Source organism: Neomonachus schauinslandi, chromosome Y (genome assembly GCF_002201575.2).
Source record: "Neomonachus schauinslandi chromosome Y, ASM220157v2, whole genome shotgun sequence".
In the NCBI taxonomy this organism is placed as follows: Eukaryota; Metazoa; Chordata; class Mammalia; order Carnivora; family Phocidae; genus Neomonachus; species Neomonachus schauinslandi.
In genome coordinates, this window is record NC_058420.1 from 3,840,703 (window position 1) to 3,868,297 (window position 27,595).

Consider the following 27,595-nt stretch of genomic DNA (forward strand, 5'->3'; position numbering starts at 1 on the left):
GTGCGTGGCGTGCGGCAGGGCACCCGCTCCCGTGACGCGCACTTGGTTTTTTTCAGTTTTGTAAGGAACAGTGTACTTTATTTTTGTGACACTGTAGTTCTGGCGAGGGGTTTTTACCAAATTCAGTGGAGGGTAGGCAGAACGTTTTATGCACGGGAGGAGGAGGAAAGGGAAGGATCCACAAAATGCAAAACACGAAATCCTGGAGAGCTGTTAGCATGGGCTCCACTACACACTAGTACAGTGCACTGGAGAATTCCTGATAAAGAACAGAAGGCAGGGTGGACTGGAGAAGTTGGGGAAGAGAAGAGGAAGGGAAAGAAGGCCACCTGGACACACGTGTTGTGGGTTTTTGCAATGTCTGCGTTTAGGAGTTGGCAAGCCGACTCCGTGGACAGCGGCTGCAGCAGCTGCGCCCAGACCAGCCCCCCACACCCGGAGCCCTGCTGCGTTGGCGTCGACCCCCTCCATGGACACGCATTTGCTGGCCAGGCCGATCCTTACAGCCCTGAGAAACTTCAGCCTCCACCTCTGAAGGTAAGTGGAAACGGTCAGGGGGCTTCTGGGGCCCCCTGATGTTCTGCCGAAACCCAACCCCGAGCACGGCCCTGGAAGGAGGGAGTGTGCACCCCCCACGTGAAACGGGAGGGGGTGGGTGGACGAGATGTACGAGATGAAGCTGACAGGCTCCAGTGCGAGAGTAGAACGGTGTGGCTTACCTGCAGACACTCCCCGTGACCGTGACCATGGTGACGGTGTGGTGGGAAACGGACCGTGCTGTCGCATCGGGGAACCATAGACAAGGGCGCATTTCACGGAGAGCCGAGGGAAAGAAGTAACCCAGAGTTTATTTTTGCTTTTATTTCTCTTGATTTAGGAGACATATCCAGAAAGATACTGTTATAGCCCATGTCAGAGAAATTACTGCCTGTTTTCTCCTCTACGATTTTGATGGTTTCATGGCTCACATTTAAGTGTTTCATCCATTTTGAATTTATTTTTGTCTAGACATAGGTTTAAAATCACTTATATCTTGAAGAAAGGAAGAAGTTACTGTAAGGACACTTTATACACAGCGCAGTTAACAAACAATCGCGAATATAGCATTTTCTTTATACACAGCGCAGTTAACAAACAATTGAGAATATAGCATTTTCTTTATGCTTGTACACATTAAAAAAAAAAAAAACCAACAACATATATAATGAAAGGAGGATGGTAGTGCCAGCAATGCTTAAGCATATTGTTGTCAAGGAGATAAACACATGCCTTTTCCCTAAGGTTTTATGCATGAGTGAAAACACAAGTAAAAGGAATATGTTACCTGAAGTACAGTTTGAGCATACGGTATAATCAAGGACCTAAATAGATGGGTTTTCCCTAATGCTTCTACACATAAGTGTTAAAGAAAAGGTGTTACCAAAAGCATGGTTTCATCACAGGGTACTTTCAAATATTAAGCACATGACATTTCCCTAATGCTTCTGCATGGAAGTTTAAAAAATTAAATCTAAATAAAAGGAAGATATTACTTGAAGGGCACTTTATACAGAGTGTACTTTCAATCAAATAAGCATATGGCTTTCTGCTTTGTTTCTGTGCAAAAGTTAAATACACTTTATTTAATGACAAAACGATTTTCTTTGAAGGACACGGTTAACACAGTGTATTTTTAAGGACTTAATGTGCATACAACTTTCTTTCCTGAACCATTGGACAGTAAGTTGAAGATCATGATACATTCTTCCTAAACAGTTCTGCACAAATCTAAGAACAAACACATTTTCCTACTTAAGTACAATACAAATATACTCAGAAAATATGATAGTGAAATCTAATAAACAGTTCAACATTTATTGAACCAATAAATGGTTCAAAAGCCCTTCAAAGATTTTTTTTTTAAAGTTAGATATTTACTTTGACATTATCTTTATTATTCCTAAAAACAGTAACTTTTTCTCAAAGCCACGGTAATCAAAATAAGGAAATTAATGAATTCATTACCATTGTCAAATCTACAGACCTATTTAACTTTTACCAATTGTATCCCAAATGTCCTTAAGGAAAAAACTCACTTTTGTTATAGAGGTTACAATCACAATTTACACTCTGTTTTTATCTCCATTAATCTGGATCATTTCTTTTGTCTTTGTGTTTTATGACTTTTATGGCCTTGACATTTTGACAAGTGTCCATTATTTTGTAGAGTGTCCCTTTCTGTGGGTTTGTGTGATTTCTCTTCACTAGAATCACATTTATATTTTTGGGTGGAACACTCAGAAGTGATACAGAGTCATGTGCTTACTGTAAGGAGACACATACAAATTTGGTCTATTTCTATTGAAGTCAACTTTACTCATGTTAATATGGTGTCTGTCAGGTTTTTGCACTATAAAATTAATATTCTTCACTTGTAGTTAATACAGTTCTTGTGAGGTCTTCTTCCTTAATTTTTTTAAGTATTGGTTTAGATTCACAGATTTTTTTCCCAACTCCACTGCACGCATCCCCCCTCCAATGCAATACTGTTATTTATTTTCATACTGGTTTTATGCTTTAAAATAAATATAAAATTGTGAATTTAGCCATGTAGATCCAGTTCACTCTCCACTGTTCCAGAGTCAAATCATTTCTTGTGTTTGCTTTATTCCTACTCTGCCATTTTAAAATAATTCTTTTTCCTGTTATGTCAGTATTACTCAACGCTTCTGCATGATGATTTTCCCTTGTTAATTTCTCTTGACTTACATAATTATAAACACATTACATTCAGTTTTACACTGTTAATGTATTAATTTCATGTTTCTTTGGAATTGTTCTTTAGGCATTCAATGCAAAGGTAGCTGATTTGCTCAACAAGTCATATATTTATGGTGTGTAGGGACAATATTTTTATTTTCTAAATTTTTTAGATTCCTCTACCTACTCTTTGTATTTGTTCTTTTGCCAGTATTTATTAAGTACCTGTTTTATGTCACCCATTGGCAAATCATGCTTTCAAGAGGAACAGATAATAGACTAGATAAATCAGTAAAGTACAGTGGAGACTCTTTTGAGATTTAAAGCTGTATTTAGCTTTTATTTGTCAAATATACACAACATAAAATTTATCTATTTAATCATTTTAACTGTATAATTCATTGGCATTAAGTACATCCACAGAGTTGTATCACCATCACCATGATGTATCTCCAGAACTTTTCCATCATTCCCAGACTGAAAGCCTCTACCCATTGAGTAATCATTTTCAATCCTCCCCTCTCTAGCCCCTGCAAACATTCTGCTTTCTGTTTCTGTGAGTTTGCCTCATTTGCATATTTTATAAGTGAAGTCATATAATATTTGTCCTCTTGTGTCTGAATTAACTTAGCATAATATGTTTAAGTTTCCGGTTGTAGCACATGTCAGAATTTCATTTTTAAAGCTGAATGATATTCCATTATCTGGATAGACCATATTTTGTTTTTCTGTCCATCTGAGGATGTATACTTGGGTTGCTTCTATCTTTTGGTTGTTATGATTATTATTATGATGCTGTTGTGAAATTGGCATACAAATACTTGTTTGAGTCCCTTTTATTCCATTTCTGCATATACCTAGAAGTGGAAATACTTTATCATATGGTAATTCTACATTTAATTATTTTTAAGAAACGTCTATATTGTCTCCCACAGTGACTGCACAATTTTGCATTCCCATAAGCAATGCCTCGGAGTTCCATTTTCTCCCCATATACTAACACTTGTTGTTGTTGTTTTTATAATAACTCTCTTAGTGCATGTAAAATAGTATCTCATTGTGGATTTCATTTTCATTTCTCTAATGATTGGTGGAGGAATCTTTTCATGTTCTTAATGCACAGTTGTATAGCTTCTTTGATTCTTTGCCAATTTTTAAATCACTTGCTTTTCTTTTTCACTTGTAGGCATTATTAAGATATTCTGGATTTTAATTCTTTACCACATACATGTTTGCATACGTTTTCTCCCAACTTTCAGTTTTCTTTTCATTCTGTTTAATGTGCCATTTGGCTCACAGAAGTTTTAGTTTTGATGCAGTCTAATTTATCTATTTTTACTTTTGTTTCTATGGCTGAGGTGTCACATCCAAAGCAATACCGCCATTTCCAATACTGAGAAGCTCTCTATTCATATTTCCTCCTAAAATCTTGATAGACCTTGCATTTAGGTATTTGATCCATTCTGAGTTAATTTTTTAATATGGTGTTAGGTAAGAACCTAACTTTATTATTTTGCATGTGGATATTTAGTTTTTCCAGAATCATTTCTTGAAGAGACTGTTCTTTCTGCATTGTGTGGTCTTGGTACCCTCATCGAATTTGACCATGTATGTGAGAGTCTTTTGCAGGTTTTCTGTTCTGTTTGATTGTTCTGTTTTTATTTATGCCAGTATCTCAGTTTTTGGATTCAAAAACTGAGTCCTCAAACTTTGTCCTTCTCAAAATTATTTTACCTATTCAGGGTCTGTCAGGGTTCATGTACATTTTATTTCATATTTTAAAGTTTTTATTTAAATTCTAGTTAACATACAGTATAATAATAGTTTCAGGTGTACAATATATGATTCAGACTTCTTTTTCTTTTAAAAGACTTTTTATTCATTTATTTGTCAGGGAAAGAGAGCACACACACAAGCGGGGGAGTGGCAGGCAGAGGGAGAAGCAGACTCCCAGCTGAGCAAGGAGCCTGATGTGGGGCTCAATCCCAGGGCCCTGGGATCATGAGCTGAGCTGAAGGCAGACGCTTAACCGACAGCGAATCAGACATTCCGTGATTCAGAACTTCTATACATCACCCAGTGCTCAGCATGATAGCTGCACTCCTTAATCCCCATCACCTGTTTCAACCATCCCTAGCCTCCCTTCTGGTGACATTCAGTGTGTTCACTGTGATTAAGACTCTGTTTCTCATTTCCCTTAATCTTTCTTTTTTTTAAAAAGTGTTTTATTTCTAAAATTCCACATATGAGTGAAATCATACGATGTTTCTCTTTCTTTAATGTATTTCGTTCAGCATAATACACTCTAGCTCCATTCATGGCATTGCAAATGACAAGAGTTTATTCCTTTTATGGCTGAGTAATATTCCATTGTATGTATGTATATCACATCTTTATCCATTCATCTCTTGCTGAATACTTGGGCTCTTTCCATAGTTTTACTATTATTGATAATGCTGCTATAAACATCGGAGTGCATGTGTCCCTTTGAATCAGTATTTTCTATCCATTCAGTCAATACCTAGTAGTGTACTTGCAGGATTCTAGGATAAATCTATTTTTTAGAACTATTTGGAGGAACCTCCATACTGTTTTGTAGAATGGCTGTACCACCTTGCCTCCCTCTCTGTTTTTATCTTATTTTTCCTTCCCTTCCCCTATGTTCTTCTGTTTTGTTTCTCAAATTCCACATGTGAATGAATTCTATGGTATTTGTCTTTCTCTGACTGATTTATTTCACTCAGCATAATACCCTCTCATTCCATCCACATCGTTGCAAATGGCAAGATTTCATTCTTTCTGATAGCTGAGTAATATTCCATTGTATGTGTATATATATATATATACACACATACATATATACATACATATACATAAGAGTGCATATACATACGCACTCTTTCTTTATCCATCCGTCAATGGACATCTGGGCTTTTTCTATACTTTGGCTATTGTGGACATTGATGCTATAAACATTGGGGTACATGTGCCCATTTGAATCACTATGTTTGTATCCTTTGTATAAATACCTAGTAATGCAATTGCTGCATCATAGGGTAGCTCTATTTTTAGCTTTTTGGGAACGTCCATACTATTTTCCAGAGTGGCTGCACCAGCTTGCATTCCCACCAGCAGTGTAAGAGGGTAACCCTTTTTTCACATCCTTGCCAATATTTGTTGTTTCATGTCTAGCTAATTTTAGCCATTCTAACCAGTGTGAGGTGGAATCTCACTGTCGGCTTGATTTGATTTCCCTGGTACTAAGTGATATTGAACATTTTTTCATGTGTCTGTGGGCCATCTGTCTTTTCTAGAGAAATTTCTTTACATGTCTTCTGCCTATTTCTTGACTGGATTTTTTTGGGGGGGGGGTTTGAGTTTGATAAGTTCTTTATGGATTTCAGATACTAGCCCTTTATCTGATGTTTCATTTGTGAATATCTTTTCCCATTCTGTCGGTTGACTTTTCGTTTTGTTGATTGTTTCCTTTGCTTTACAAAAAACCTTTTATCCTGTTGAAGTCCCAATAGTTCATTTTTGCTTTTGTTTCTCTTGCCTTTGGAGACGTGTCTAGCAAGAATATGCTGCAGCCGAGGTCAGAGGGGGTGCTGCCTGCATTTTCCTCTAGGATGTTGATGGATTCCTGTCTCATATTTAGGTCTTTCATCTGCTTTGAGTTTATCTTTGTGTGTGGTGTAAGGAAATGGTCCAGTTTCATTCTTCTGCATGTGGCTGTCCAATTTTCCCAACACCATTTGTTGAAGAGACTGTCTTTTTTCCTTTGGATATTCTTTCCTGCTTTGTTGAAAATTAGTTGACCATAGAGTGGAAGGTTCATTTCTGGGCTCTCTATTCTGTCCCATTGCTCGGTGTGTGTGTCTTTGTGCCAGTAGCATACTATCTTGACTATCACAGCTCTGTCATACAACCTGAAGTCTGTGATTTTGATGCTTCCATCTTTGGTTTTCTTTTTCAACATTACTTTGGCTACTTGGGTCTTTTCTGATTCCACTCAGATTTTAGAATTACTGTTCCAGCTCTGTGAAAAATGTTGAAGATATTTTTATAGGGATTGCACTGAATGTGTAGATTGCTCTAGGTAGCATAGACATTTAAACCATATTTGTTCTTACGATTCATGAACATGGGACATTTTTCCATTTCTTTGCATCTTTCTCACTTTTTTCCGTAACTGTTCTATAGCTTTCTGAGTACAGATCCTTAGCTCCTTTGGTTAGATTTATTCCTATATATCTTATGGTTTTCAGTGCAATTGTAAATGGGATCGATTCCTTGAATTTCTCTTTCTTCTGCCTCATTGTTTGTGTAATGCAACTGATTTCTGTGCATTGATTTTATATCCTGCCACGTTACTGAATTGCTGTATGAGTTATAGCAATTTTGGGGTGGACTCTTGGGTTTTCAACATAGAGTATCATGTCATCTGCAAAGAGAGAAAGTTTGGCCTCTTTGCCGATTCGGATGCCTTTTATTTCTTTTTGTTGTCTGATTGCAGAGGCTAGGACTTCTAGTACTATTCTAGTACTATTGTTGAACAACAGTGGTGAGAGTGGGCATCCCTGCCATGTTCCTGACCTTAAGGGAAAAGATCTCAGTTATTTCCTATTGAGAATGATATCTGCTGTGGTTTTTCATATATTGCTTTTATGATTTCGAGGTATGTTTCCTCTATCCCTATACAACAGAGAGTTTTAATTAAGAAAGGATGCTGTACTTTGTCAAATGCATTTCTGCATCTATTGAGAGGATCATATGGTTCTTGTCCTTACTTTTATAAATGTAGTGTATCATATTGAATTGCAGATGTTGATCCACTTTTGCAGCCCAGGAATAAAATCCCACTTGGTCAAAGTGAATAATCCCTTTAATGGACTGTTTGATACTATTGGTTCAAATCTTGGTGAGAATTTTTGCATCCATGTTCACAAGGATATTGGTCTGTAATTCTACTTTTAGTGGAGTCTATGTCTAGTTTTGGTATTGAGGCTGTGTTGGTCTCGAAGGAGTTTGTAAGTTTTCCTGCCATTTTATTTTTTGAAACAGTTTCAGAAGGATAGAAATTAGTTCTTCTTTAAATGTTCGGTGTAATTCCACTGGGAGGGCATCTAGTCCTGAACTCTTGTTTGTTGGGAGACTTTTGATTATTGCTTCAATTTATTTGCTGGTTCTGAGTCTGTTCAGGTTTTCTGTTTCTTCCTGTTTCAGTTTTGGTAGTTCATATGTTTCTTGAAATGCCTCCCTTTCTTCCAGATTGCCTAATTGTTGGCATATAATTGCTCATGATATGTCTTTACAGTTGTTTGTATTTCTTTGGTGTTGGTTGTGATCTCTCCTCTTTCATTCATGATTTTATTTATTTGGGTCCTTTCTCTTTTCTTTTTGATAAGTCTAGCTATAGGTTTATCGATCTTATTAATTCTTTCAAAGAACCAGCTCCTAGATTCATTGATCTGTTCTACTGTTCTTTTGGTTTCCATGTCATCGATTTCTGCTCTAATCTTTATTATTTCTCTTCTCCTGCTGGATTTAGGCTTTACTTGATGTTCTTTTTCCAGCTCCTTAGGTTTAAGTTTAGCTTGTGTATTTGAGACTTTTCTCTTAGGACTGCCTTTGCCTCATTCCAAAGGTTTTGAACTGTTGTGTTTTCATTTAATTTGCTTTCAGGTATTTTTTTAATTCTTTTTTCTTTAAGATTTTTTTTTTTTCTGAGGGAGAGGGAGATGCAGGCTCCCTGATGAGCAGAGAACCCAGTGGGGGCTCAATCCCAGAACCCTGGGATCATGACCTGAGCTGAAGGCAGAAACTTAACTGACTGAGCCATCTAGGTGCCCCTTAATTCTTCTTTAATTTTCTGGTTGACCCATTTATTCTTCAGTAGTATGTTCTTTAACTTCCATGTATTTGCGGTCTTTGCAAATTTTTTCTTGTGATTGACTTCAAGTTTTATAGCGTTGTGGTCAAAAAACATGCATGGTATGATCTTTTTTATGCTTGTTGAGGGCTGATTTGTGACCCAGTATGTGATCTATTCTGGAGAATGTCCCATGTGTACTGGAAAAGAATATGTATTCTGCTGCCTTAGGATGAAATACTCTGAATATATCTATTTATTCCATTTGGCCCAGTGTGTCAGAAAGCCATTGTTTACTTAATGATTTTTTGCATAGATGATCTGTCAATTGCTGTAAATGGGATGTTAATGTCCACTATTATTATTGTATTATTATCAATGAGCTTTTTAATCTTTGTCATTAATTGATTATATGTTTGGCTGCTCCAGTGTTGGCAACATAAACATTTACAACTGTTAGATCTTGTTGTTGGATAAACTCCTTAATTAAGATGCAGTGCACTTCTTCATCTCTTATTACAGTCTTGGGTTTAAAGTCTATTGTCTAATATAATTATGACTACTGCATCTTTCTTCTTACATCTGTCAGCATGATAGATGGTTCTTTACCCCCTGACTTTCCATCTGCAGGTGCCATTAGATCTAAAATGTGTATACTAGGCACCGTTTGAATGGGTCTTGGTTTTTTTTTATCCACTCTGATACACTGTGTCTTTTAATAGGAGCATTTAGTCCATTTACATTCACAGTGATTATTGATAGATTTGAGTTTAGTTTCATTGTGTTACCGTGGAGTTAGTGTCTGGTGATATTCTCTGGTCCTTTCTAGTCATTGTTGCTTTTGTTTTTGGTTTTCTTTTCCCAAACAGTTGCCTTTAATATTTTTTCCAGAACGTTGAATATATCATGTCACTCCTTTCTGGCTTTCTAGATTTCTATTGAGAGATCTCCTGATAATGTGATTTTGTCTTACTTTGTAGGCTAGATATTTCTTTTCCCTTGCTGCTTTGAGGATGTTTTCCTCATCTCTATATTTTGCAAGTTATACTACGATATGTCTTGGTGTGGGCCAGCTTTTGTTTAATATGGTGGAAGCTTGTGCTTCCTGCATTTGGATGATTGTTTCCTATCCCAAATTAGGGAAATTTTTAGCTATGATATTTCCACAAAAAAAATCACAATGCATACAAAAGAAAGATGAAAATGGCCCACTCACAGGCACAAAATAAATCTCCAGAAACTCACGCAAATAAACATAGGTCTCTGACTTACTTGGTGAAGATTTTAAAACATCTGTCCTACATATATTCTATGAGCTTCACAATAAAATGAAAGAATTCAAGAAAATGATTTAAGAACAAAAAGGATGTCTAAAAAAAAGAAAATATCTTTTTAAAGCCCCCCCCCAAAAAAGGAGCTTCAAATTATAATAATTTAGTTGAAAAACTGACTAAGGTCCACAGGCAGAAGAAATAATCAGCTTACGTGAACACAGGTCATTTGAAATTATCAAGTCTGTGGAGCAGATAGAATAAAGAAACGTGAACAGGGCCTAAAAGACTTACGGAATAATATCTATGTCAACCAATATATGCATCAAGGACATAACACAAGGGAAGAAGAGAGAAAAAGAGAAAGGATTAGAAGAATTATTTGAAGAAATAATGGTGAAAAACTTCCCAAATTTGATGAAAGAAATGGAAATTCAAATATTAGAAATTAATTTCCAAGGACAATGAATCTGCAAAGACCTACAGCAAGATATATTATAATCAAACCCCTGGAAGTCAGAGACAAAGAATCTTGAAAATAGCAAAGATATGCAACTCACCTCTTTTATAGTCGAACTTCTATAAGATAATCAGTAGATGTCTCAGGAGAGAACGTGCAGCTCAGAAGGTGATGGAAAACTACATTTTCAAGTGCTGAGAGAAAGAGAAAAAAAAAAGTCAACAGGGCATATTGTATCTGACAAAATTGTCCCTCAAAAATAGGGAAAAATCAAGACATTCTCAAATAAACAAGCTGAGAGTTCATTATCACTAGGCCTGGTATAAAAGAAATGATAAAGGGACTTCATCAAGTAATGAAAGGATGGTCGATGGTAACTTAAACTCTTACAAATATAAAGTTTTCGTAAAGGTAAATATATAGGCAAATACAGAAACCTGCAAACAAACAAAAACAAAAAAGCTCAGGACCAGGTTTCACCAGTGAATTCTAGCAAAAATTTTAAGATTTAACACCAATCTCATCAAACTCTTCCAAAAAATTGAAGCAAAGGGAATATTTCCAAATTGACACAGAAACTACAGACCAACATCTCTAATGATATTGATACAGAAATCCCCAACAAAACTAGCTAACAGAATTCAACAGCACCTTAAAAGGATTACACACCAAAATCAAGTGGGTTTTATAACTGGAATGCAATGGTGGTTGAACATCAACAGATAAATGGATATTGAATTCTACTGACAGAATTTTAAAAATTATTATTTCAGAATTATATATAACATTTTATTGCTTGTGGACTCCAAATTTCTACTGAGAAATCAGTTTATATTTATATTTATATATTTTTAATTTAATTTAATTTTATTATGTTAGTCACCATGCAATACATCATTAGTTTTTGATGTAGTGATCCAAGTTCATTGTTTTCATGTAACACCCAGTGCTCCATGCAGTACGTGCCCTCCTTAATACCCATCACCAGACTAACCAATCCCTCCACCCCCCTCCCTTCTAAAACCCTCAATTTGTTTGTAGGAGTCCATAGCCTCTCATGTTTCATCTCCCACTCCAATTTCCCCCTTCCTTTTTCCCTTCCTTCTCCTAATGTCCTCTATGCTATTCCTGTGTTCCACAAATAAGTGAAACCATATGATAATTGACTTTCTCTGCTTGACTTATTTCACTTACAGCTCCATCCATGTTGATGCAAAAGTTGGGTATTCATCCTTTCTGATGGCTGAGTAATATTGCATTGTATATATGGACCACATTTTTTTTTCAAGACACTGAATTGTTTTTATTGAGCATTTTAGTTTACAACATGAGGTAAAAGGAAAGTCATTTCTCCTAAACCAATATTTTACACAGCTGTAGTAAAATATTTCAAACTTTAGGGAATTATAATGGATTAGATATATTAAAAGTTGTGGATTGGGTAAACAGTATCGGAGTTCTTGAATTTTCCAGTTGACTCTTCCCTTACAATAGTAACCAGCTCTGATTAGTTACATAAGTTTTTTCAAGGCCATGTTTTATTGTTGCTGATATCTTTATATCCGAAGCATTGCTATTTCAGTCAATATCCACTAATTCCACTTCAAAAATGAGTTTTGCATTTGGTGGAATTTTGGCATCAGGCTGTCCTTTCTTTCCATAAGCCCATTCTGGTTCAGTCTCTTTTCTCCTTTACTCATAGTTAAGAGTCCTTCATCCCATCCTCTGATAACTTTGCCTATTCCAACCTTAAAACTTAAAGGCTTGGCATTTTTCTTCTTCTTTGAACTCGTTTGAATATTAATATCTAAAACAGTCCCATCCTGTAGTGTTCCTGTATACCAGCAGTGAACAACATCTCCCTTTTTGAGAAAGTTGGTTTTATCTCCTTTTTTAAGAACAGATTTTATGTATTTTGGTGGACCCTCATCCAGAGTCTCTTCAGACTTGGTTTCTTTGGGTTTATCTTCATTAAGCTTCACATTTTTCACCTGCTCAGACGCTTTACTTACACTTTCAGTACCCTTGAAATGCTTACTTTCAAAAAGATGGTTGTAGGCTGTAACCAAATGGTCCTTGTTAACTGTCTTTGCCACATTTTTAATGTTTCCTAATAACTTACGTTCTGCAAGAAATGAATCTGAACCATGGTCCTATAGAAACTTGATAATGTCCTCTTGGGTAGCTGCTCGCTGTGCAGCTGCTCCACAGTCCCAGCCTGCTGTGGTACAATTGCTGCCATCTTACCCTCTGCCTCTGCTTTTGGACCACATCTTCTTGATCCATTCATCTGTTGAAGGGCATCTGGGCTCTTTCCATAGTTTGGCTATTGTGGACATTGCTGCTATGAACATTGGGGTGCAGGTGCCCCTTCTTTTCACTACATCTGTGTCTTTGGGGTAAATACCCAGTAGTGCAATTGCTGGGTCTTAAGGTAGCTCTATTTTTAAATTTTTCAGGTGCCTCCACTGGTTGCCAAAGTGTCTGTACCAACTTGCATTCCCACCAACAGTGTAAGAGGGTTCCCCTTTCTCCACAACCTCTCCAACATTTGTTGTTTCTTGCCTTGTCCATTTTTGCCATTCTAACCGGTGTAAGGTGGTATCTCAATGTGGTTTTGATTTGAATTTCCCTGATGGCTAATGATGATGAACATTTTTTCATGTGTCTGTTAGCCATTTGTATGTCTTCTTCAGAGAAGTGTCTTTCCATGTCTTCTGCCCATTTTTTGACTTGATTATTTGTTTTTTGGGTGTTGAGTTTGAGAAGTTCTTTATGATCTTGGATACCAGCCCTTTATCTGTAGTGTCATTTGCAAATGTCTTCTCCCATTCTGTGGGTTGCCTCTTTGTTTTGTTGACTGTTTCCTTTGCTGTGCAGAAACTTTTTATCTTGATGAAGTCCCAAAAGTTCATTTTTGCTTTTGTTTCGCCAGCTTTTGGAGATATATCTTGAAAAAAGTTGCTGTGGCTGATGTCAAAGAGCTTGCTCCCTATGTTCTGCTCTAGGATTTTGATGGATTCTTATCTCACATTGAGGTCTTTCATCCATTTTGAGTTTATCTTTGTGTATGGTGTTAGAGAATGGTCAAGTTTCATCCTTCTGCATGTGGCTGTCCAATTTTCCCAGCACCATTTATTGAAGAGACTGTCTTTTTTCCATTGTATGTTTTTCCCTACTTTGTTGAAGATTATTTGACCATAGTGTTGAGGGTCCATATCTGGGCTGTTTTGTTCCATTGGTCTATATGTCTGTTTTTATGCCAGTACCATGCTGTCTGGGTGATCACAGCTTTGTAATATAGCTTGAAATCGGGCAATGTGATGCCCCAGCTTTGGTTTTTTTTTTCTTCAACATTTCTTTGGTAATTCTGGGTCTTTTCTGATTCCATACAAATTTTAGGATTGTTTGTTCCAGCACTTTGAAAAGTGTCATTGGAATTTTGATCGGGATGGCATTGAAGATATAGATTGCTCTGGGTAGCATAGGCATTTTAACAATGTTTATTCTTCCGATCAATGAGCATGGAATGTTTTTCTATCTTTTTGTGTCTTCAGTTTCTTTAGTGAGTGTTCTGTAGTTCGTGGAGTATAGATCTTTTATCTCTTTGGTTTCTGGTGCTATTGTAAATGGAATCGTTTCTCTAATTTCTCTTTCTATACTTGCGTTGTTAGTGTATAAGAAAGCAACTGATTTCTGTGCATTGATTTTGTATTCTGCCATGTTACTGAATTGCTGTATGAGTTCTATTAAATTGGGGGGGTAGTCTTTTGGATTTTCCACATAAAGTATCATGTCATCTGCGAGGAGAGAGAGTTTGGCTTCTTCTTTGACAATTTGAATACCTTTTATTTCTTTTTGTTATCTGATTGGTGTTGCTAGGACTTCTAGTACTATGTTGAACAATACTGTTGAGAGTGGGCATCCTTGATGTGTTCCTGATCGGGAAAGGCTCTCATCTTTCCCCATTGAGAATGATATTCACTGTGGGTTTTTCATAGATGGATTTTATGATGTTGAGGAATGTTCCCTCTATCCCTGTCCTATGAAAAGTTTTAAACAGGAAAGGATGCTGTATATTGTCAATTGCTTTTTCTGCATCAATTGAGAGGACCATATGGTTCTTCTCTGTCCTCTTATTAATGTGTTTTATCACATTGATTGGTTTGCAAATGTTGAACCACACTTGCATCCTGGGGATAAATGCCAATTGTTGTGGTGGATGATCCTTTTAAAGTATTGTTGGATCCTATTAGCTAGGATTTTGTTGAGGATTTTGGAATCCATATTCATCAGGGATATCGGTCTGAAATTCTCCTTTTTGTTGGGGTCTTTGCATGGTTAGGGGATCAAGGTAATGCTGGCCTCATAGGATGAGTCTGGAAGCTTTCCTTCTGTTTCTATTTTTTGAAACAGCTTCAGTAGAATAGGTATTATTTCTTCTTTGAATGTTTGGTAGAATTCCCCAGTGAATCCATGAGGCCCTGGATCCCATTTTTTGGGAGGTTTTTGATCAATGCTTCAATCTTGTTACTGGTTATTGGCCTATTCAGGTTGTCAGTTTCTTCCTGTTTCAGTCTTGGCAGTTTCTAGGTTTCTAGGAAGGCATCCATTTCTTCCATATTAGCTGAATTGATTGGCATATAGTTGTTGATAATAATTTCTAATAATTGTTTCTATTTCCTTGGTGTTAGTCGTGATCTCTCCCCTTTCATTCATAATTTTATTAATTTGGATCCTTTCTCTTTTCATTTGGATAAGTCTGGCCAGTGGTTTATCAATCTTATTAATTCTTTCAAAGAACCAACTTCTAGTTTCGTTGATCTGATCTACTGTGTTTCTGGTTTCTAATTCATTGATCTCCACTCTCATCTTAATTATTTCTCGTCTAATGCGTGACTTAGGCATCATTTCATGCTTTTTCTCCAGTTCTTTAAGGTGTAGAGTTAGTTGGTGGATTCAGGACTTTTTTTTTTGAGTGAGGTTTGGATGGCTATATATTTCTCCCTTAGGACTACCTTTGCAGTATCCCATAGGTTTTGTACCGATGGGTTTTCATTCTCATTGGTTTCCATGAATTGTTTAAGTTCTTTGATTTCCTGGTTGACCCAAACATTCTTGAGCAGAGTGGTGTTTAGCTTCCAAGTGTTTGAATTTCTGCCAAATTTCTTTCTTGTGATTGAGTTCCGGTTTTAAAGCATTATTGTCTGAGAATATGCAGAGAATAATATTCTTTTGATATCGTTTGAGACCTGATTTGTGACTGAGTATTTGGTCTATTTTGGAGAAACTTCCATGTGTGCTGAAGAAGAATGAGTATGCTGTTGTTTTAGGGTGGAATGTTCTGTATTTGTCTATGAGGTCCATCTGGTCCAGTGTGTCATTCACAGCTCTTGTTTCTTTATTTTCTGCTTAGATGATCTGTCTATTGCTGAGAGTGGAGTACTGAGGTCTCCTACAAATAACGTATTTTTATCAATATCAATATAATGTATTATTATCATATTTATTTTGGTTAACAGTCGGCTTATGTAGATGGCTGCTCCCATGTTGGGGGCATAGATATTTACAACTGTTAGATCTTCTTGTTGGATAGACCCTTCAGGAATGATATAGTGTCTTCTGTGTTTCTAATTACAGTCTTTAGTTTATAATCTAATCTATCTGATATAAGTATTGCTACCCCAGCTTTCTTTTGAGGTCCGCTGGCATGGAAGATGGATCTCCAACCCTTCACTTTCAGTCTGGATGTATCTTTAGGTTCAAAATGAGTCTCTTGTACACCTCATGTGGCTGGGTCCTGTCTTTTTATCCAATCTGCAATCCTGTGCGGTTTTATGGGAGCGTTTAGGCCATTCAAGTTGAGAGTGATTATTGAAAGATAAGAATTTATTGTCATCATGTTGCCTGTGAAGTCCTTGTTCCTATAAATTGTCTCTGTAAATTTCTGTTGTGTATCACTCTTGGGGTCTTTCTCCTTTTATAGAATCCCCCTTAATAATTCTTGCAGGGCCGGCTTAGTGGTCACATATTCTTTTTGTTTCTGCCGATTTTGGATGCTCTGCATCTCACAAGCCATTCTAAATGAGAGGCTTGTCGGATAAAGTATTCTTGGCTGCATGTTCTTCTTATTTAGTACCCTGAATATGTCTTGCCAGGCCTTTCTGGCTTGCCAGGTCTCTGTGGATAGGTCTGACATTATTCTGGTGTTTGTGCGTCTTTACATAAGGAATCTCTTCCCCCTAACTGCCCTTAAGATAGTTTCCTTGGTTCTAAGATTTGCAAGTTTTACTATTACATGCCGGGGTGTTGGCCTGTTTTCCTTGATTTGGGAGGGGTCCTCTCTGCCTCTAGGACACAAATGTTTGTTTCATTCCCCAGATTAGGGAAATTCTCAGCTGTGATTTGCTCAAATGTATCTTCTAGTCCTCTCTCTCTCTCCACTGCCTCAGGGATCCCAGTAATTCTGACATTGGAATGTTTCATGGTGTCACTTATTTCTCGGATTCTGTTTAATGGATTTTGAGTGGTTTCTCCCTGACCTCCTCTTTATCCTTCTTTTCTAACAATTGGTCTTCTAGGTCACTAATTCGTTCTTCTGTTTCGCCTACCCTAGCTGTTAGATTATCTAGATTAGATTGGATCTCATTGATAACATTTTTAAGTTCTGCCCGTTCAGCTTTCATTTCTGCCCTTAGAGACTCTATGTTGCCATTAATTGATTCCTCCTTTCTAGCTATTTTCTTCAGAACTGCTACCCTGAATTCCATTTCTGACACTTTGGTTATATCTGTATTCATTTGTAAATCTGTGGCAGAAGTCACAATGTCTGAGTCTTTCCTATTTTCTAGGTTCCTCCTCCTAGTCATTCTGTTGAGAGGTGGTTCAGGGAATGTACAGAGTCCAAATTATTGACCACAACCCAAGAAAGATGCACTTGTTTTATAGGGACCTTAGGGTTGTTGGCCTCTTGTTCTCCCAGCCTGTCTTCTGGGGGAGGGGCCTGCCACAGTGTTACTCAGGCAACCCTGTTTTGGCAGAGTTGCCCTGCTCCCTGTGGGGGGGATGAGCTCAGTGAAAACTGGTTTTTGGGCTTTTGTTCTCTGGTGGCTCTCCCTGGCAGGTTTCCATGTCTCTTTGGAGAGTCAGAGCAGAAGATATCGTTTCCAACCCTCTGCCTCAGAACAGCGAGATTGCAATCTGTTCTTCAGTGAGCTCTCCATGCCACACTATCTCCGTTTTTGTCTGTGTTGCTAAAAACTGCAGCGACCGGGGTTGTGCGCCCATCCGCAGTGCTCCCAGCCCTTCCCTCCAGGTCGGGGCACATCTCTGCCCTTTGTGCTTCTAAAACTGCCAGCTGCCTCCAGTTCGCACCCACAGCCCCACTGCTCCCGGTTTCAGTCCAGGGGGCTGTCCTAAAGTCCTTTCCCCACCACTACCGGTCTGCAAGTCTGTTCCCCATCCCCAGTGTGGGAGGCTTTCGTGCACTGTTGGTGCAGTATCCCCACAGCTCCCTCCCCCTTTTGTTTATCTTCTGATATCTGCCGGGGAATCACAGCTCCACCCTTCATACTTGAAACCAACCGCCCGCGATATTCTGTTTGTAGAGATCCAGATATATCTTCTTACATCTCAGACTTATTTCATTGGTGTTCAGAGTGGTCTGGTAGATAGCCAGCTCAGTTCAGGGGACCAGTTGGAATAGGGTCCCCTACTCCTCCACCATCTTTTCCTCCCCTCATTTCCTACCATTTGGGTATTCTTCTTGATTGCCATTCATTTTACTGAAAAACTTGACTGTTTTGCATAATTCTTGTAAGTCTGTTTTGCAGTGTCTCATTGTTTTTTGATGTGACCTGACAGAAATAAGGGCATAGAGCTTCCTCGTTCACTATTTTCCTGACACAACTTCCCTTTTTAAAGCTGTTTTAATTGTCAGAGGAGCTCTTGAAGAATAATATCAAAAGTAAGCAAGGTTTAGGTTTTTACCTGGTAATATTTGAAGGCACAACTAAGAAGTTGAATTTTGAATAGAGACTGTACCAAAGGAGGTATAGAAAACTTATGTAATATTGGGAAGGGCATTCAGGCAGATGGAAGAGCATGTGCCCAAAGACTGAGATGGGAGACTCAGTATGGTAAGAGAATCATAAGGAAGTTGGCATGGGTTGGCAGGAGGAGCAAGAGCAATTGTGACAGCTGAGAGCATTGTGAGTAAAGGGGCTAGAATATGTAGGCCCACTCAGGACTTTTGCTTTTTTCTGAAAGGGGTAGGAAGTTGGTGGGTTAATTTGAGCTCAAGGGTGACATGATCTGACTTCAGTTTTACCATTGTTTCCATGATGGCGGAGTTGAAGGTAGAGGTAGGCATAGAATCAAGTAGACCAATAAGGTACCTATTGCACTAATTCTAATCTGGGTAGATGATGCTGACTTGGATGAAGGGTTGGTGATAAGTTTCAAAATACACCTAATTTTGAACATTGAGCCATCAGGAATCTCCTTAGCCATGTGTGGATTATGACAGAAAGAGAGGAGTCCAAGATGACAACTAAGATTTTTTGCATGAACAAATGGAAATTTGGGGATAGAATGTCAGAATTCAGTTTTAGACTCATTAAATGTAAAATGCTAATAAGGACCTCAGAGTGCAGATGGTAAGGAGACAGTTGTTTGGTGACTATGCTAATTTATTGCTTCTAGAAAATGTAAATTAACTAATATATAGGTTGATAAGGGAACCAACACAGAAGATATCTTCCCAGAAGACATAGTGAGTCTTCCAAAGGAGAGGACCAGCCGCAGAACCTGTGGGTCACATTTTGTTCGGAGTAGCCCAGTTATCCGTTCACAGACCTTCTCCCCTGGAGCACGAAGCCAGTATGTTTGCAGAGTAAGTTGAAATTCCTTTGCCACCACCTGTCTGGAACATTGTCTCCCTTTTTCTGTGTTTTATTTTTGTTATTTATGTTAAAAGATGTGTTTTCTCACAAATAAATGAGTACCACACATGTGTGGGTCTATGCAATCAGCCAGTGGCTCCATCTCCCCCTCACCCTTGAATATCTTAACTCTGGATTTCTTCAAGATTCTAATACATTTCTCTAATACATTCAGTCTGTATGTATCCCAATTCATGATCAGGAAGGAGGGAAAACTGTCTACATTGGTCTAAGGAGTAACAGGTCGGAACAGGGAATATTCTGTATTAGGTTGAGATTGGGAAGTCAAGCCACTGAGTGGTCAGAAGTCCTGAAGTGTTGCATAGCTGGGTCCCAGGGTGGATGGTAGCCTTGAAGACTTGGGGCACTGAGGCAGAGTTCTGACTCCCCAGCTCGTAAATTCTCACCCCAAGTGTGATGGCAGGAGATAATGCGTGGTTCTCAGCCTGGGCTGCACCATGCAGTGAAGTCGTGGAGGCGGGGGCTTCACAGAATGCTGGTGACTGTGTTCCACCCCCAAGGTTCATCCTGTGTCAGGGTGGGGCCTGGACATCAGAGCTTGGGGATGAGTCTGATGTTGAGAACCTCGAGATGGGGGCCTAATCTGCTGTGGTCCTTGAAGATAGGACAGCATGTTGGAGGTTGGCCGGCAGTGGTGGTGTGACAGTGACAGGATGGATTAGGAAAGAGATGGGAATTTGAAGGATAAATGGTCATGACACAGTGGCCTGATGGGGCTGTTTGGATCGAGGAGAGCTTTGACCCTTCCCGCCTCTGAACTGGGCTCGTTGAAGTAAAGCCCCTTCCCTTGATGGGGACTGCCAAGGAGCTGGCTCTGGTTGGGCAAAACCAAAGTTCAGTCATACGAGAGAAATGGGCTCAGATGTGTGCTAGAGACACCGGAAGTATGGTTCAGGGGTCCCCTGGCCTGTGCTTGCAGGGTCAGGAACTTGCTGGGACCCACAGAACTCAGCAAAGCCATTAGATTCACTGTTGTGGTTTATTACGGTGAAAGAATGTAGACCAAGGTCACCAGAGGGAAGAGGCACGTAGGGCAGCACTCAGGAAAGACCTGCCACAGGCCTCCAGCTCTTCCAGCGGGATTGTGCGGATGGTCTGGTCACCTGTCACTGCTGGGAGAGGCCGCATGCATGGAGTATTGCCAACCGGGGGTTTTGTGGGAGGTTGGTCACACAGGCAGAGCTGATTGCATGCATGCCTGACCTTTGTCTCTAGAGGTCAAGCTGATGGCCTAAGGCTCCCACTATAAGTCACATTGTTAGTAGAGACTGTGTGGCTTGTCTCGAGGTCCCCAGGTAAACAGAGACACTCAGGCAGGACATCCCAGGGGGTTACGGGTTACTTCCCAGGAGCTGGGCAAGGACCAAACCTTTCTTGGAGCAAGGTTAATCCTTTACCCCATGGCGGGAGTGGGGGGCCCCAAGCTGCCCCTGGGCCATTTGCAAGACCTGCTGTGCGTCTCCCCACAGAAGCCAGGTGTCCCGTGGTGGCTGCCCTGGGTTCCATGGCATCCAGCTCTGGCACCCCTGCCCCATGAGGCTGCAGCCCCATGGGGGCTCGTGCTTAACCAGACACCTACCTGGAGGCGCTAGACCCAGGGCTGCCCTCACGTTCCTTCCTCACTGTGGGCTGTTTCTGACCCACCACCAGGTGGGCTCAGGTCCTCTGGGTGAGAAGGGCGGTGCGATGAAGGAGGAAGTCCTCTACTTCCCCAGAGGAAGGTTTCTGGCTCCTGGGCCAGGTTCTGTGCCCTGCACAAGAGCATGCATTTACAGGTGATGCTTTTAGAGGCTTCTTCGTTTTTATCTGTTGGAATGACTGAGGCAGGGGTGGTGGTGGGCATGCATATTGCTGTGCCATGGCATTTCCTGAGTGTTTTGGGTTAATTGGCATGGACTTGCCAGGAAGGCAAGAACTTTGGCTTTCACAGAGATATACATTGATCCTGAAGCAGGAACCTGCCACCAAATGAAATAAATAGTATCTTGGCTATGAAGAAGGCGTAATTTATTTTTCTTTTAAAAAAGAGAGCTTTTCTCTTGTTTAACGGGATGGGGGTTAGTGATTAGCTTGTTTTACTACAGAACAAGTGTCTTCTTTTTTCTTAAAGCTATTTTTACCCCAGCTTCTTGACAGAGTCTGAAATATAGCAAGTGAGAATGATTGATCAAGTGAAAAATGGCTGGCTGGCTGGCTTACTGGGTAGAACATGCAACTCTTTATCTCGGAGTTATGAGTTGAAGCCCCACATTTGCTGTGGAGCCCACTTAAAAAAAAAAAGTGAAATGGTGAGGTCAGTACTGGCTTCGTGAACTTCAGACATAATATCCAGTCAGTGTCGACATTGATGGGACAGAAGTTTTGTTGACTCTATCACCCTGGAAACTTCATGTTTTTCCGTAGAAAGAGGGTCAGGCTTGGGTTTGCTTTTCTTTTGTTGTTTTTGTTTTAATTGAAAGTCTTGGGTAGCTTTTAACTGAAACCCAGAGACCTTGTAAAAGTATTAGTCATGCAGATTTGAGTATCTGTGAGAAAAAATGAAATAATTCAATTCATAATACATCAAGAGAATGAATATTAAATTTCTAAGAAAGTACTTCTGTACATCATTCTTTTTGGCACAGCTTTATCGTAGTGATAGTGACAGTTCAACACTGCCCCGGAAGTCTGCCTTTGTCCGAAACACCTTAGAAAGACGGACTCTTCGCTATAAGCAGGTATGTGCCACGTAAACTAGTAAGAAGTCTACATTTCTCTGGTAGTTATTGTTAAAAACCTTAAAAACTAATAAATAATTTTTAAGGTAAAATTGACTTTCCAATCTATTAATTTCCTTATTTATTTCACAAATGTAAGTTTTGAAAACATGTATATCATAATATCATAATGTTACCAAACATTAGAACAATTGTTCTCTTTATTTATAGTATTTAGGTTCACTGCAGACCTTGAATTAGCAAGTTTTAAAACATTGCTGCCAGGAAAAGCACAGAGTTAGGTTCCTACAAGCTTCTGGTTACATTTTCATCAACAAATACATAATCAATTTTTTGCGTATTTCTGTTTAAAGACCCATTATTTAATTTATATTGTTAATTCATTCACATCAAACTCACAGCCAACAGCATTGTAATTCATGCCCAAATGAAGCTTATCAAACATATTCTCTTCATAAGGTATATCTTAGTTTAGACAGCACTTCTGCACTAAAATGGCTTTGGGGCCATTTTGAACACTGAAGCCACCAACAAAGAGCATGAAAACATGGCACTTCATAGACCATGAAAGAAAACTTGTTTATAGTATGAGAGCTGAAACAAGAAGGTAGAATGTTGTTTTGTTAGACCTCAGCTAGGAACACGTGCATCAAGTGACTCAAACTCTGCCACTCTCTGTACATGCCCATTCAACACCATGAACATGCCATAATATTGATTTGGAGATCACAAGTAAATTTTAGTAAGTAGACTAATTCTCACATTCAGATCTCTAATAATGAGAATCACATGTATTTCTTAAGGTATTATAATGTTTACATTCTTAAAATCAATATTAAAAAATAACCATTTCTATATAATAGAAAAAAAAATTTTTTTACAGGAGATAAAATTAAGTTTTTCAATATTTAGGGTTCTTCATGAATTTATATTCTTAATTCCACAGTGTTTTTCCACACCATGCCTTTCAAGTTTTGCTGCTTTAGTTTGTATGGTTGTAGCTCCCTTGATTTTCCATGCAAGTAATCTTTTAATGAGAAAAAAACCCCCAAATTTCCATGTGATAGTTGTACTTGAAGCAGTTGATGATTGATAGTTATAAATCATAATTCAGCTACAAATATTTTTTTCAAGAGCAACACTAGTGATATTTGGGGCAAGATCATTTTTTGTTTGCGGGCTATTTTTATATCAGGATTTTTAGCTGCTATCCTTGTGCTAAATGGCAATATTATTCCCCTTCTCCCTAGCTTTGACAATCAAAAGTCCTTTCAGATCACAGATATCTTCTCTGAGACATAGTTGACCCCAGATTTGAACTACTAACTTCCTATGAATTCAGCAGCATTCTTTAAATTACTATGTTAGGGCACCTGGGTGGCTCAGTCCATTAAGTGTCTATCTTTGGCTCAGGTCATGATCCAGGGTCCTGGGATTGAGTCCTGCATCAGGCTCCTTGTTCAGCAGATAGTCTACCTCTCCCTCTGCCTGCTGCTACACCTGCTTGTGCTCTCTGTCTCTTTCACTCTCAAATAAATAAATAAAATCTTAAAAAAATATAAATTACTATGTGTTTAAGTTATGTACTATAATACATATACACAAAAATACCTTGCGTGTATTGAAATGTATGAGAAATATTAACACATAGACATTGTAGTACTCACTAAGTAATGCTGATACGCTATTGGATTTATGATTTTGTTGCAATAAGGGCATGTCCCATTGGATGGAAACCACTGGTCTAAAATTGCGTATGCAAAATGTTTTTATCATCTTTTTTTTTTCATTTAAAGATTTTATTTATTTGACAGAGAGAGAGACACAGTAAGAGAGGGAACACAAGCAGGGGGAGTGGGAGAGGAAGAAGCAGGCTCCCCACCGAGCAGGGTGCCCAATGCAGGGCTCAATCCCAGGGCCCTGGGATCATGTCCTGAGCTGAAGACAGACGCCTAACAACTGAGCCACCCAGGCACCCCTGTTTTTATCATCTTATGACAGATGCCATATTTGCTAACTAAAGATTATAGCAGAACAAAAGGTTTGATTGCTTACATGCTTTTTTTTTTAAAGATTTATTTATTTTAGACAGAGAGTGAGAGAGAGCACAAGCAGGAGGGACAAGGAGAGGGAGAGAGAATCCCAAGCAGACCCAGAGCTGAGTTAGAGCCTTACGCACAGCTTGATCCCACCACCCCCAGATCACAACCCAAGCTGAAACCCAGAGTCAACACTCAACCATCCATGCCAACCAGGCACCCCTGTGTATATTTTTTTTAAACAAAAAGTCCTCTCATTGTTCCTAATATACTTCCCCTTACATAGTAAATCACTAAGATTTTTTCATGCTCATATATGTGTGTGTTTGTGTGTGTATAGGTGGTTAGTTTAAGGTAACAGGTCTTTATTAGTCCCTCATTTGGAATTAAGAAATAAAAACATTAGCCTGTCACTTTTCAGAATTAAAATTGAGCCTGTTATTACTTGGCGTGGGAGGTGGCATCACATAGATCTAGTGACTGACAGATATCTTGAAAGGCTGGAACGTCAGTCCTAGGTATAGTCCTAATACTGTGCAATCTTAGGCAAAGTATTCCACTTTCATGTGACTCAGTTTCCTCAAAAAAGGTAATAACTGGTCTTGATTTTCCTTGAGGACTAATGTGTGGAGTTAACAACAGGCAGCAAGAAAGGATCTAGACCATCAGAGCATGATATGACCCAGTACTATTGAGAAGATTAAGGGGAAGACAGTAAGAGAAGAACAGAAAGCCAGTTGTACAAATGGTGGAGCCAGTCATGGGCTGGGTAAAAAAAAAAAAAAAAAAGGAAGAAGGAGGTCCAAGATGGCAGAGGAGTAGGAGACTGTAATTTTGTCTGGTCCCAGGAATTCAGCTAGATACCTATCAAACCATTCTGAACGTCTGCACACTCAACCAGAAATGTAAGGAAAGAATAGCTGCAACTCTTATGGATAGAAAAGCGACCATTTTCCACAAGGTAGGAGGTGTGGAGAAGAGTGAATCTGAGGTGATGCATCTACAGACCACAGGGAGGGGGCCTCTGTCAGCCAGCTACAGGGAAGTGTTAGAGCAGCAGAGCACAAAATCAGAACTTTTAGAAGTCTGCTCTGCTGAGGCACATCGCTCTAGTGGCTAAGCAAGTGGTGGAACCCTAGCTGGGACAGTGTGGTCTCAGGACCCTTGGGGTCACAGAAAGACCGGGGGTGCCTGAGTGCAGCAGAGCTCCCAGGTATTCGAGCAGGGAAGCCGGCTGCAAAGATGGAGCCAAGGAGCGGGCTCTCAGCTCAGGGTTGCCATAATCTGTGATCCACGGCACAGTTGGGCCACTGCTCTTGGAGCAGGGGCACAACAAGCGGCAAATCTGAGGAGACTCCCCTTCTTACCCTGGGAGGAGCACCATGGGAGCATCCCACAGAAGTCTGCTGGGTTTGGAGACTCCAAACAGGGCTGTGTGCCAGAGACAGAAATGCTCCGTCACAGGCCGGGTGGGCAGAGTGCTGTTGGAGACCGGGGAGACAGGAGTGATTGACTGCTTTTCTCTGAGGGCACACTGAGGAGTGGGGCCCCAAGCTCTCGGCTCCTCTGGTGTTAAGAGATTGGGAGGACACCATTTTCATTCTCATCCTCTAAAGCTGTGTGGAAAGCCTTTGGAGAACAAAAGCTACAGAGAGCAAACCTGAGCAGATTACTTAGCCTGGCCCCTGGCAAGGGTGGTGGAATTATGCCTGGGGCAAAGACATTTGAGAATCAATGCAAAAGGCCCCTCCCCAAGAAGATGCGTGAATTGGCGGAGTTTGGTACTCGCAGAGCTGGAGATGGATTGACCTGGAGGATTTGTTGATGGGGGTGGACTGGGACATTGCAGCTCTGGGCTGGAGATTCCCACATAGCCATGTTAGCTCTGACCCTCTAGAGAGAAGTGGGAAGATGCCAGGAAACAAAAGCCACGCAGCCAACCAGCTCACATTAAGCCCATCCCCCTGACAAGGGTGGGGAGATTCCACCCAGACAAAGATGCCTGAGAAGCCAAGCAGCAGACCCCTGCCCCAGAAGACTAGACTTGAAGAACACATGAATAAGTTTAAACTTATTTCCCACAGGACTGTAAAACTCCAGTGCCAGGGGAAAATTAATATATGGAGCTCCAGGTGTTCCCTCATGACTCGCTTGTACTTCAGGGTAAAATTTTACGTTTTTTAGTTTCTTTTCTTACTCTTTTTTTTTTTTTAAGATTTTATTTATTTATTTGACAGAGAGAGACACAGTGAGAGAGGGAACACAAGCAGGGGAAGTGGGAGAAGCAGGCTTCCCATTGAGCAGGGATCCTGATGTGGGGCTCGATCCCAGGTCCCCAGGATCATGATCTGAGCCGAAGGCAGACTTGTAATGACTGAGCCACCCAGGCGCTCCACTTACCCTTTTTTTTTTTTTAACCACTGCTCCATTTCAAATAGATTCTTATTTCCTAGCCTATGTTTTTAAGTTGCTTCTCAGCTTTTATTTTTTTTCCTCACATATGTTTTAGAGATTTATGTCCCATGCTAGCCCGTTTTTCACTCTATACAATTTTATCTTGATATAGATAATGTGTTCTGATTTCTTTGCAATTTTGAAATATAGTGTCTTCAAACACACAGACCAAAATCAAGCAGAAATAGGCAGGTCACCCTGCTTTGTCCACCCAGGAGGTTATAATCTCTCTCCCTGCCCCCCCTTTTTCTTTTCCTTTTTTTTCCTTTTTCTTTCTTTTTTATTGTTTTGGATCATCTAGATTATGGTGGCATATCTGTGGTAACTTTTGACCACTTCGGATTTTTTCTAAGGTGCATCTTGCTTGAGTCATGGTTGATATTTTGGACTCTTATCCTTCCCTCAACCATCCCTGGACAGAATGGCCAGGAGGAACCCCCAACAAAGAACCAGAGACAGTGTCCTCTGCCACAGATGTAATGGATATGGATATAAGCAAGATGTCAGAGATAGACGTCAAGATAGCAATCATGAAGTCATTAGCTAGGCTTGAAAACTTTAGTGACAATATTAACTCTCTAAGGCAAAAGTGAGATCTAATCAGGCCAATCTTAAAAATGCTATGAATGAGATCCAGTCTAAACTGGATACTCTAACAGCCAGGGTAAATGAGGCAGAAGAACAAATTAGTGATCTAGAAGATAAGATTATAGAAAGGAAGGAAGCTGAGGAAGATAGGGATAGGCAGCTAGAAGCCCATGAGAACAGATATAGATCAATGACACCATGAAATGTTCCAACGTCAAAACTGGAGCTCAACCATGAGAAAAAATTCAGAAGGAATGGAAACACTTGGAGGAGAAAAAACGTTCTGCTAAGGATTGAATGGGTCATGGGGCACCTTGGTGTTTCAGTTGGTTAAGCGTTTACCTTCAGCTCAGGTCATGATCCCAGGGTCCTGGGATCGAGTCCCACATCGGGCTCCCTATTTAGTGGGGAGTCTGCTTTCCCTCTCACTCTCTGGAGCTCTGTGCTTTCCCTCTCTCAAATAAATAAATAAAATCTAAAAAAAAAAAAAAA

General features: G+C 39.6%; 1 protein-coding gene and 1 pseudogene across 1 annotated transcript in view; one reads left to right on the forward strand and one right to left on the reverse strand.

Moving 5' to 3' along the window:
- The window catches only part of LOC110591784 (protein WWC3-like), a gene marked incomplete at its 5' end in the record, with an annotated part of 91,250 nt that overhangs the window by 50,467 nt on the left and 13,188 nt on the right, over positions 1-27,595 (forward strand). The window contains 3 exons of the mRNA XM_044912037.1: positions 372-537; positions 19,071-19,235; positions 21,930-22,022. Of these exons, the coding sequence (XP_044767972.1) occupies positions 372-537; positions 19,071-19,235; positions 21,930-22,022 (424 nt within the window). The remainder of the gene's footprint in view (positions 1-371; positions 538-19,070; positions 19,236-21,929; positions 22,023-27,595) is intronic.
- On the reverse strand, positions 11,921-12,584 carry LOC110591774 (annotated as a pseudogene).